Genomic DNA, 12,048 nt, shown 5'->3' with positions numbered 1-12,048 from the left:
TTTATAACAGATGATAACGAGTCGTTGACGAGGCGTTCAGGCTGGCTATTATTCTATTCCAACATTAATTCATTGAATCTCATAATATAGATGTTCAATAACACGTTTTTTTTCTGGAATGGCATTTCGAAGTTTTTAATTATTTTATGATGTGGTTTTTATGTTGTTTTACGAGAACATCAAATATCACTGAAAGCACGCCGCAGTCTGACGTCTTCCATATAAGTAGGATTTTCAGACGGACATATTATAGACAGTGGTAGATGGACTTGTCTCTGCAGTGCCCAGGCCACCGAACCTTGCTGTGACTGAGGAAAGGCCACCTCAAGAAAGTGTAGGAAGAGCTAATTCCTGATGGGGGCGTAGGGGAGGTTCAGTGTTGTGGGGCACCAAGCCACTGGGAGCAGACCGCTTTGAAACGGACCTTTCTGTGTGCAGCAGTCTAGACATGGCGCAGATGTACTGAAAACCAGTTTGTGGGCTCGTGTAGCCACATTATATGGAGATGTTTGCAATGACGGCAAATGGTGGCCCTTCTTTCTGACAGTGTGATACGGAAAAGGGCAATTGGGGCAGCTATTGGGGCAGCTAGGGCGTGGTCCAAATTCTGCTTTACAGAGCACATGAACTGAGCTTTCTGTGTTTGCAATAAATACACAAAAATCCACCACTTTTGAAACCGGAAACAGGTGGCTTTGGGCATCCTCTGTTTAATGTTCTGCAATGCAACTAAATTAGTCAAAATAAAAATACAGGCTGCTTCAGTTTTTTCCCCAGTGCAAAATACTTTAAGTAATATGTTTCCTCAATTCCGTATCACACAAGCAGAAAAACTGGCGTACATTTCCTAACTGTTTAGCGCGGTGCAATTGTTAGATAATCGGACCCCAAATGCTGATATGTAAGTTGCTCGGTTGTCTTCTTTTTCCAATTAAGGCCACCTTGAATATTTACGAAAACAAATCAGCCATATAATACAATACAAAGGTCCTTGCTTATGACTGAACATAATATGTTTGTAGTACAAAAGAGAAGGTGGGTGAGGCGCGCACTCCCGGTCCTGGTCAATTGAACCTGTTGTAAAAAATAAGTAGCTGGGTCAAATCCCAAAATGGACAAAAATTCGCAGGGTTAGATCCCTTCTGCTGCAAATCAGGTACTTAGTAATAACAGGGTTAGATCCCTTGCTGCAAATCAGGTACTCAGTAATAACAGGGTTAGATCCCTCGGCTGCATTTCTGTGGTCTGTAGTTGTTCTCCTCCTAGCGCTTTCTTATCTCAAATAATCATCAGGGAGGCTGTTGAGCAGGTGTGTCTAATTAGACTCAAAGGATTCTGGTAGCTGTAGTGAAAACGTTTTTTTTCTGTTCAGGTGACCAGCAACCGACACCCCTCCAAAGCACAAGTCCTTCCCAAATTTGGGGGAGGGGAGAGAACCATCTTTATGATTCTCCAAAGTGGGGCACAGTCACCCCGTGGCGCTGCCTCTGGAGCCCGGGACTCCCATAGCATTCAGTACAAAAGAGAAGGTGGGTGAGGCGCGCACTCCCGGTCCTGGTCAATTGAACCTGTTGTAAAAAATAAGTAGCTGGGTCAAATCCCAAAATGGACAAAAATTCACAGGGTTAGATCCCTTCTGCTGCAAATCAGGTACTTAGTAATAACAGGGTTAGATCCCTTGCTGCAAATCAGGTACTCAGTAATAACAGGGTTAGATCCCTCGGCTGCATTTCTGTGGTCTGTAGTTGTTCTCCTCCTAGCGCTTTCTTATCTCAAATAATCATCAGGGAGGCTGTTGAGCAGGTGTGTCTAATTAGACTCAAAGGATTCTGGTAGCTGTAGTGAAAACGTTTTTTTTCTGTTCAGGTGACCAGCAACCGACACCCCTCCAAAGCACAAGTCCTTCCCAAATTTGGGGGAGGGGAGAGAACCATCTTTATGATTCTCCAAAGTGGGGCACAGTCACCCCGTGGCGCTGCCTCTGGAGCCCGGGACTCTCATAGCATTCAGTACAAAAGAGAAGGTGGGTGAGGCGCGCACTCCCGGTCCTGGTCAATTGAACCTGTTGTAAAAAATAAGTAGCTGGGTCAAATCCCAAAATGGACAAAAATTCACAGGGTTAGATCCCTTCTGCTGCAAATCAGGTACTTAGTAATAACAGGGTTAGATCCCTTGCTGCAAATCAGGTACTCAGTAATAACAGGGTTAGATCCCTCGGCTGCATTTCTGTGGTCTGTAGTTGTTCTCCTCCTAGCGCTTTCTTATCTCAAATAATCATCAGGGAGGCTGTTGAGAAGGTGTGTCTAATTAGACTCAAAGGATTCTGGTAGCTGTAGTGAAAACGTTTTTTTTCTGTTCAGGTGACCAGCAACCGACACCCCTCCAAAGCACAAGTCCTTCCCAAATTTGGGGGAGGGGAGAGAACCATCTTTATGATTCTCCAAAGTGGGGCACAGTCACCCCGTGGCGCTGCCTCTGGAGCCCGGGACTCCCATAGCATTCAGTACAAAAGAGAAGGTGGGTGAGGCGCGCACTCCCGGTCCTGGTCAATTGAACCTGTTGAAAAAAATAAGTAGCTGGGTCAAATCCCAAAATGGACAAAAATTCACAGGGTTAGATCCCTTCTGCTGCAAATCAGGTACTTAGTAATAACAGGGTTAGATCCCTTGCTGCAAATCAGGTACTCAGTAATAACAGGGTTAGATCCCTCGGCTGCATTTCTGTGGTCTGTAGTTGTTCTCCTCCTAGCGCTTTCTTATCTCAAATAATCATCAGGGAGGCTGTTGAGCAGGTGTGTCTAATTAGACTCAAAGGATTCTGGTAGCTGTAGTGAAAACGTTTTTTTTCTGTTCAGGTGACCAGCAACCGACACCCCTCCAAAGCACAAGTCCTTCCCAAATTTGGGGGAGGGGAGAGAACCATCTTTATGATTCTCCAAAGTGGGGCACAGTCACCCCGTGGCGCTGCCTCTGGAGCCCGGGACTCCCATAGCATTCAGTACAAAAGAGAAGGTGGGTGAGGCGCGCACTCCCGGTCCTGGTCAATTGAACCTGTTGTAAAAAATAAGTAGCTGGGTCAAATCCCAAAATGGACAAAAATTCACAGGGTTAGATCCCTTCTGCTGCAAATCAGGTACTTAGTAATAACAGGGTTAGATCCCTTGCTGCAAATCAGGTACTCAGTAATAACAGGGTTAGATCCCTCGGCTGCATTTCTGTGGTCTGTAGTTGTTCTCCTCCTAGCGCTTTCTTATCTCAAATAATCATCAGGGAGGCTGTTGAGCAGGTGTGTCTAATTAGACTCAAAGGATTCTGGTAGCTGTAGTGAAAACGTTTTTTTTCTGTTCAGGTGACCAGCAACCGACACCCCTCCAAAGCACAAGTCCTTCCCAAATTTGGGGGAGGGGAGAGAACCATCTTTATGATTCTCCAAAGTGGGGCACAGTCACCCCGTGGCGCTGCCTCTGGAGCCCGGGACTCCCATAGCATTCAGTACAAAAGAGAAGGTGGGTGAGGCGCGCACTCCCGGTCCTGGTCAATTGAACCTGTTGTAAAAAATAAGTAGCTGGGTCAAATCCCAAAATGGACAAAAATTCACAGAGTTAGATCCCTTCTGCTGCAAATCAGGTACTTAGTAATAACAGGGTTAGATCCCTTGCTGCAAATCAGGTACTCAGTAATAACAGGGTTAGATCCCTCGGCTGCATTTCTGTGGTCTGCAGTTGTTCTCCTCCTAGCGCTTTCTTATCTCAAATAATCATCAGGGAGGCTGTTGAGCAGGTGTGTCTAATTAGACTCAAAGGATTCTGGTAGCTGTAGTGAAAACGTTAGTACCTGATTTGCAGCAAGGGATCTAACCCTGTTAATACTGAGTACCTGATTTGCAGCAGAAGGGATCTAACCCTGTGAATATTTGTCCATTTTGGGATGTGACCCAGCTACTTATTTTTTGCAACAGGTTTAATTGACCAGGACCGGGAGTGCGCACCTCACCCACTTTCTTTTTTGTACTGAATGCTATGGGAGTCCCGGGCTCCAGAGGCAGCGCCACGGGGTGACTGTGCCCCACTTTGGAGAATCATAAAGATGGTTCTCTCCCCTCCCCCAAATTTGGGAAGGACTTGTGCTTTGGAGGGGTGTCGGTTGCTGGTCACCTGAACAGAAAAAAACGTTTTCACTACAGCTACCAGAATCCTTTGAGTCTAATTAGACACACCTGCTCAACAGCCTCCCTGATGATTATTTGAGATAAGAAAGCGCTAGGAGGAGAACAACTACAGACCACAGAATTGCAGCTGAGGGATCTAACCCTGTTATTACTGAGTACCTGATTTGCAGCAAGGGATCTAACCCTGTTAATACTGAGTACCTGATTTGCAGCAGAAGGGATCTAACCCTGTGAATATTGGTCCATTTTGGGATGTGACCCAGCTACTTATTTTTTGCAACAGGTTTAATTGACCAGGACCGGGAGTGCGCACCTCACCCACTTTCTTTTTTGTACTGAATGCTATGGGAGTCCCGGGCTCCAGAGGCAGCGCCACGGGGTGACTGTGCCCCACTTTGGAGAATCATAAAGATGGTTCTCTCCCCTCCCCCAAATTTGGGAAGGACTTGTGCTTTGGAGGGGTGTAGGTTGCTGGTCACCTGAACAGAAAAAAACGTTTTCACTACAGCTACCAGAATCCTTTGAGTCTAATTAGACACACCTGCTCAACAGCCTCCCTGATGATTATTTGAGATAAGAAAGCGCTAGGAGGAGAACAACTACAGACCACAGAATTGCAGCTGAGGGATCTAACCCTGTTATTACTGAGTACCTGATTTGCAGCAAGGGATCTAACCCTGTTAATACTGAGTACCTGATTTGCAGCAGAAGGGATCTAACCCTGTGAATATTTGTCCATTTTGGGATGTGACCCAGCTACTTATTTTTTGCAACAGGTTTAATTGACCAGGACCGGGAGTGCGCACCTCACCCACTTTCTTTTTTGTACTGAATAATATGTTTGTAGCACTACTCACGTCACTGAAACGAGTTCTTTTCGATTAACAGCGGTTAACACAGTATTTTCTGCTGTTCATAAAACACTGTTGGGAATTTCCTACAAATCTCGGACAATGGCCATCACACCTTAGTGCACATGGCCATTTATCATATTAGGTAGAAGAGGGCCATTTTACCACTGTCACTCAAGCTTTGGTGTGGTAAAGTCTGCACAGGAGCAAACGCCTCCCCCTCCCACTCCCACCCCCAAGTATAAACCTCATGTTCCCAAAGTCCTGTGAAGCTGGTTACCTGGTCTGAAGTGAGGGCAATCCTGCCCCGCCGCTCATCCCGCTGACTGCGGAGTTGCCGTACATGCTGACCGTCGTCATCCAGAAATTTGTGACCAGCATGTTTGCGAAGACAGAGACTCCGATGATTGCACACAACCCTGAGGGAAAATCCACACATGGCGATTTCAGAAACCGCAATATACTTCCCCACCGTAAAGACTGCTCCTGCAGTGGGTCTCAGACACATTGCATTGAAAGTAGTCTGGCACTAGCGACGCTTAGCTTATTATGTCAAGTGCTGCATGATGAAGCACGTTGCTAAAGCAAGCAACAGAAAATCATTTACCTCTACACGTTCCATAAATACCACTTGCTTCTCCCCTAAACTCCCAGTTACTCCCTGTCATGCTTTTTCCAATGGTCTTACCAAACAACAGCCCATTTCTGTTCCTGTGTACGGAAATAACGAGAGACAGACTCTTCCTCAGAGAAGATTGCATTAGACATGTTAGAGAAACTAATATAGTTTTCTTCTGAGGCTTATCATCAGTGATGCCTGCTTTTCATAAGTGCAATGAGAACTACTTATAATAAAAAATGATCGGTATGTCCATAAACTGCCCACACTCCTGCACCATTCATATGTCCCTTCAAAGGTCTGCTCTGAAAGCATTTGGTCTTTATCCAGGATCCATTCTGTCCTCTAATTCATCTGCTGTTGCCTCCCTACTGTTTACCTTCCACTTGGGATGATAGCTCAGGGGCAAAGTGCTTGCCTTGGAAGCAATACAACAGGAGCAACACAGTTTCGATCCCCGAGTCCGCATTACAACCTCTCATACCATATCATATCACCATTTCTCAAACACGTTACCAGACACTAACCCTAGCTGCATGCCCTGCCATGCGTAGGTGTAGACACACACCGGGGCAGTGTTCACCTACTCAAAGACCCACACAAGCGCAGATGCATACATGCACTCGCACCAGAGCTGCACTTACCAGCCAAGATGAACATGATCCCAGATATCAGGGTTAGCTTGGCTTTGGCAGAGTCCTCCATTGAGCCAATGCGCAGGCATTTCAGCGAGACGATGGCAATGAGCAGGCCAATGGCAGCCAGGACAATGCCCACAATCATAAGGGCTCTGACCGCTTGGAACATGGCTGAATAGAGAGAACAAAAGAACACAATCAGGTTGATTCACTGCAGAGAGAGGGGCACTCATAATGAAGCAAGAACGTCGTATCGGAGCACATAGATGTGTGCTCCCATGTACATTTGTCTCTCTCCTATGTTTTTGACTACATGTAAAACCGCACTTGCAGCGAGCGCCTTATTTTTGTGGCTCAACGTGATGTGAGAAAGGCATGTCTTCCTTGTCATAAGGGAAGAAACGCACACGTAGGTAGACCTTTGTAATGGCTAGTTATAACAGTCCCGCAACAAAGCGTTTTCAATATTAGTTTTTAAGTAAGGTCACGGACTTTGTCTGAACCGTGTTTTGGTAATTTAAAAAACAAACAAAAACGAAATTTGAACCCAATTTTAAAAAGCTCAGGAAACTCATGTCGTGCATTCTGCAGCGTGTTTGAACAATAGAAAGATACACATAACACAATGGTATATTACCAGGGGAAGAATCTGCAATTGTTAAGTTAGAGTAAGGTCACTAAAGTGCGATGATAAGTGGAACTTTTGGTCACTGTTGAAAGATGTCATTACCTACTTAAGCAGCTTTCTCTTCTATAATGCAATAGGCACAATAATAGCTGTTTCACGCATGTGTCATGGCAACCCCCTGCAAGAACAGCATTGTCTTACACTTGAAATTTAGATTTCTATACACTTTCAATAAAATGACATTGTGAATGTAGATGGGATGTCTCCTTGTGGAAAAAGCCCTTTTATGAGGTTTCGTTTTATTTTTTTGACAGGGTCAGGGGCTTGATTGACCCTGCAGTGGGGCGGGACACAGACCGCTCCCTACCTTGGCAGGTAGCCTACAAGTGTGAATGCAAGAGCCGATCCTACCTCAGCGGTGAGAGTGAGGAAATTGTGGGGGCCCAGTCCTTACCCCTCTACATTTGTCTTGACTGTTTGACACTGTTACCACTGTCGATCGCTCAGTGCCTTGCATCCTCATTTCTGCCCAGAGTTCTCTTTGGTCTTACTGGTTAATTTCAGAACTGCAAGGACCAACATGCAATGCAGTAACAGGAGAGGCCAGGCGATCTCTGAAGGAAGTCGATGGCCGGGGCTAAAGTCGAGGGAACACATGGGTGGACGGAGTCCACCCACTTTTTCAGAGGGTGGACTGAGTACCCCCGTCTAAAATGAGAAACATTGGAAGTCTTCCTTGAATTTGTGAATTAAAGCCGATCTCGGGGATCGAACCACTGTCCTGATGAAAATTAACAAACAACTAGAGATGAAATGTCCCATTTCGGTACTTCATGTTCAAGGGAAAACATTTGTATTGGTTCTTGGAGTTTAAAACATGTGCACAGTTTATCGTTTTCAAAAACACTATTCGAAGAATACATCCTCTCTTGGCTTTGTGTGTGTGTGTTGATTTTATGAAAGGCAAATGCCATTCGTCCTGTGCAATTTGGGTGGTTATGCGAAGCCAATTTAATGAAATGTGCATATTTCACCTTGATGTGCACATTTTTGGTGATGTCACATCCCATTGCGTTAGTTTATGAGTCCCCCAGCTTTTAATTTTAGAACTTGAACCCTGCGGATGGCCCTGATCAGTGGTGGAAATGGAATCAACGTAAAGGGGGATCCCACAAGGGCTGGGGTGGGAGTTCCGAGCGTCTAGAGTTCTGAGGAGGCAGAGCTAGCAGTTGGACTCCGCTCAAAGCCAGGAAATGTTCAAAATAATAGTTTAAAAATGAAGCATTTTATTTCATGCTGCTTCTTTCCAAACTCCACACTGTACATCAATTTCACTTTAAATCACTTCTATGGCAGAGGTGCACCCACAATACGGTTGGTAATGCATTTATTTTTAGTACTACATTAAGGGATCCATAGACCCACTCTACAGGACAAGGCTACCTGGGTAGCTCAGCAGGTTGACAGACCATTGCTGAGATGTGTTATATTCAAAACCTGTTGTTAATTGGGTGACTTTTTGAAATTCCTTATGAAAAAAAACAAGTGCTATAAAATTATAAAATGTGGTTGGCCAGGGGATGGGTTGGGCTGGTCGATGTATGGGACTGGCGATAGGTTACTTATATTTAGGGCAGAGCTTGGGGTATTTCTGCCCCGTAGTGAAAATCAAAGTTGGCACACATGAACCCACAGTTTAATTTCCTAATAACTGTCAGCACAACAGAAGCATTTATTTGTGATCAACAAGTTTAACAAGCATATAACATCTTTATAAATATAACCTGTGATAAAACACAAAGCAAGGGGCACACAAATAACATAGCATCAGTGTGGTAGTCTGACAAAAAAAAACATTTCAATGAGAACTAGTGAATGCATTCAGCATTTTTGAATTTGGAAATTACTTAGTTTTTCTATGAAATTGTAAAATGCAAATTTGGAAAACTGTAGTGTGCCAAGCATAAAGAATGTGTGCTTTCAACAGTGATGGCCCCCGCCCCAATGATATTCATGGCCATTGATTCCCGTGGTGTCACTTTCAGGACAGAAGAAAGAACATGGGCTAAACAAACTCAGCCAGAAATTGCGCAGTGACGCTGAGGAAAGGAGGACTGCGCAGATTAGGTCAGCGAGCCCTAGCTTCCTTCAGAAAAGCTGGGGGCTCGGTAAAAGCATGGTCGGGGCTGGGTCAGCCTGGTCCCGAGATCCGGCCAGACATCTGATGCTGGATCTCGGATCTGGCAAGTGGCGGCCCATTGACCAGCGCTGGCCCTGATAGAGATTCTGACACTGCGGCGCTTGTTAAACCAAGACAAGAGAAGCATAACTCACTGCAGCTGAGAGGGAGTGGAAAACCGTACCATCAACAATTGAGACAGGCAACATCGACTATTCGAAATGTTGTGCACGAAAAGGGGGCAACACCATTAGGGGTCATTATACCTATGCACTGTAGTGGTCCAACTTTAGGGAAAAGAAGGTGTTCAGATTGAGTCCCAAAATTTAGGTGGAACATTGACACAATGGCGGAGAAGGGAAGGACAGAAACAGGCATTCATGGATATGCAAGACCAGTAGGAGCAAGACAGAACGAAAGGTGGTTGGGTGAGGTCAGGAGGAATGGAGGTGGAAAGAGAGACTGAGCGGAGGATGGAAGGTGTAGCAGGGTACTGAAGAATCTGTGGAGGATTTGGATGAAGAGTGCTGGTGAGGTATTGCATGTGAGAGAGAGTGGTACCAGGTGGAAATAATAAATCTGTGAATATGAGGGTGTATGTGAGAGTGAGTGGCAGTGGAGAAAAATCCAAGGGGTAGTAAAGGGGCAGGTTGAGTGGTGTATATAAGTTGAAGGAGACAGAGATAAAGAGAGAGAGAGAGAGCGAGAGAGAGAGAGCGAGAGAGAGAAAGGCAGAGAGAGAGAGAGAGAGAGAGAGAGAGAGAGAGAGAGAGAAAGCAGAAGGAGTTGTAAAGGCGACGGTTGGAGTTAGGATGGAGTAGCTGGTGGAAGAGGGAGGTGGTAGAGATAGAAGGGAGAGGAATGTGAGAAGAGACGAGTGACAGAAGAGGAAAGAGGTGGGAGTGGAGAGAGAATGAGAGGAGAGAAGGGAATGAGAGAGAGGAAGAGAGAGGAGTTTGAGTGAGATGTTCAAAGAGAGTAGGAAGTAAGAGGAGACAGTGAGATGATAGGAGGGGGTTATGAAAGAGGAAGGATAAGGAATTAAGGAGTATGGCTTAAGATCAGGGAGAGGAGAGAAAGAGAGTGATGGAGAGAGACAGTGAGAGAGTCTGAGAATGTACAGGCACCACCCTGAACTTTATTGATTCCATCTTTGTGCAAATATTAGAGTAGGCAACCCGTAGGAAGTAACAAAGATTGAAAAGACCTTGGCCTTTAGGTCCTCCTGTTGTATATTAGACAGTAGGGGTTATCGACGTCTAACCTTGAATGATAGGGAAGCCTGGATTAGGGTGGAGGGAGCCAGCTTGAGGGACTAGCCAGAAAAACCTATAAGTTGGACTTCTTTGTAGACTGAAAAACCTGACGAGTGAATTTTAAGGTTTTGTCAATAACAGCCGTTCAACCATTGATTGAACTCTTGAGATTGTTAACGCCATTTGTGCCATTTCATAGTAGATGTCTGTTAGTGGGTGCCTGCATGGGTATCAACCTCACTATACACTATTGATTTGGACTTCTCCTGACTTGAACTTGTTACGTTCTTCCACTAGAAAAAAATCTGGGGACCAGTTTGTCCAGTTTTGGTATCAAAGACATCCTAAACATAGAGGCAGGGATTAGCCTGCTTCTTGAAGACATATAACTTTGAACATATCCCATTGCCAACATGTTCGTTAAAGGGCAGACGCAGTTCCTTCTATTGATAGATGTTGACTTACTCTGAGAAACTTTTCTGACCTTGAAGACTAATGTGAGGTACTTAAAACATATGTGTTCTTTTGTGATACCCCTAGAAGTGCTGTCCTGTGAAAACCCCTTCAAGACAAATGAGCCTACAAGCCTCTCCTATAAGCAGTGGCCTATTCTGTGGACAATGTTCCCTTACATACTGTTTGTATCTAGCAGTCAATTCATAATGCCTTGAGGAACATATATCTTATTGTGTCTGTTGCTCAACGCTTGATCTTATGAGATCCTGTTAATTTGGATGTGGTCCTTGTGAAGATGCCATCCCTATTATTATTATTATTATTATTATTATTATTATTATTGTACATGTTTTATTTTAAACCTTATACAAAGCAATATAATATAGAAGTAAAGACACACATTTATACAGAAAGAAAAGTCCCCGAAATGAACCTTCATTACACACATTAAACTAATTTCACCCCTCATTTAAAACCAACAAATTCATTAGATAAAAGAAAAAAAGAAAAAAAAACCCTCTCCGTTATAACAATGAGGAACCAATTTAATTCAAACAATAAAAAATACTTTTCAGTTTCATGTCATCAATTCAATAATATTCATATTATCACACTGTCAACCCCACCATTTTAACTCTGATCAAAAGTCAGATCAAACTACCCTCTAGAACATAATACCAGAAAGTGTCCTCTAGTAATGATTCTAAATTATGTACAACGAGACCAAAGGCATACTCTCTGACCTTCTGGAGTGCAGGGCATACATTCACTAGGTGTTTTATAGACTCCACCTCCCTTCCACAGTCGCGACACATAGGGGTCTGGACACTTTCCAGCAGGTGACAAGTATTGTCTAGTGAACACCTAGAAGCCCAAATTATGCATCAAAAACCACTGTGTAAACAAAGACTTGCAACAAACCCCATTTGACTGGTACCATTAGTGTCTACATGTTGAGACCTTTTTATGTCATAAGGAGGAACTTATAGCCCTGTACAATGCCTCTGCACTGTCACATTTGGTGGACTTCACATTAGACCCACTGACTGAAACACCACTGAAAAATTCTACAAAGGCCCTGAGACTACATCACGGGATGGCTGGATTTTCCATGAGTTTTCAAAATGTGGACCCTTAGAATCATAACTATGAGCACCGGTCACGGCACAACCAAAACTGGCTTGTTGTGGGAGTACCCCCAACTAAACAAACACTACCAAAATTATTCTTATCATTAGTTTGGCTCAAACCCTG

The 12,048-nt window shown here is 44.3% G+C and overlaps 1 protein-coding gene across 2 annotated transcripts in view; it reads right to left on the bottom strand.

The window, feature by feature from the left end:
• The window catches only part of CLDN18 (claudin 18), an 89,657-nt gene that overhangs the window by 9,105 nt on the left and 68,504 nt on the right, over positions 1–12,048 (bottom strand). For both annotated transcript variants that reach the window (XM_069618035.1, XM_069618036.1), the window contains exons 2-3: positions 6,282–6,446; positions 5,299–5,437 (exon numbers count right to left, since the gene is read on the bottom strand). In XM_069618035.1, the coding sequence (XP_069474136.1) occupies positions 5,299–5,437; positions 6,282–6,446 (304 nt within the window). The remainder of the gene's footprint in view (positions 1–5,298; positions 5,438–6,281; positions 6,447–12,048) is intronic.

Source organism: Ambystoma mexicanum, chromosome 10 (genome assembly GCF_040938575.1).
Source record: "Ambystoma mexicanum isolate Mex_15411 chromosome 10, UKY_AmexF1_1, whole genome shotgun sequence".
Lineage (NCBI taxonomy): Eukaryota > Metazoa > Chordata > Amphibia > Caudata > Ambystomatidae > Ambystoma > Ambystoma mexicanum.
This window is presented reverse-complemented; position numbering and strand designations above follow the sequence as displayed.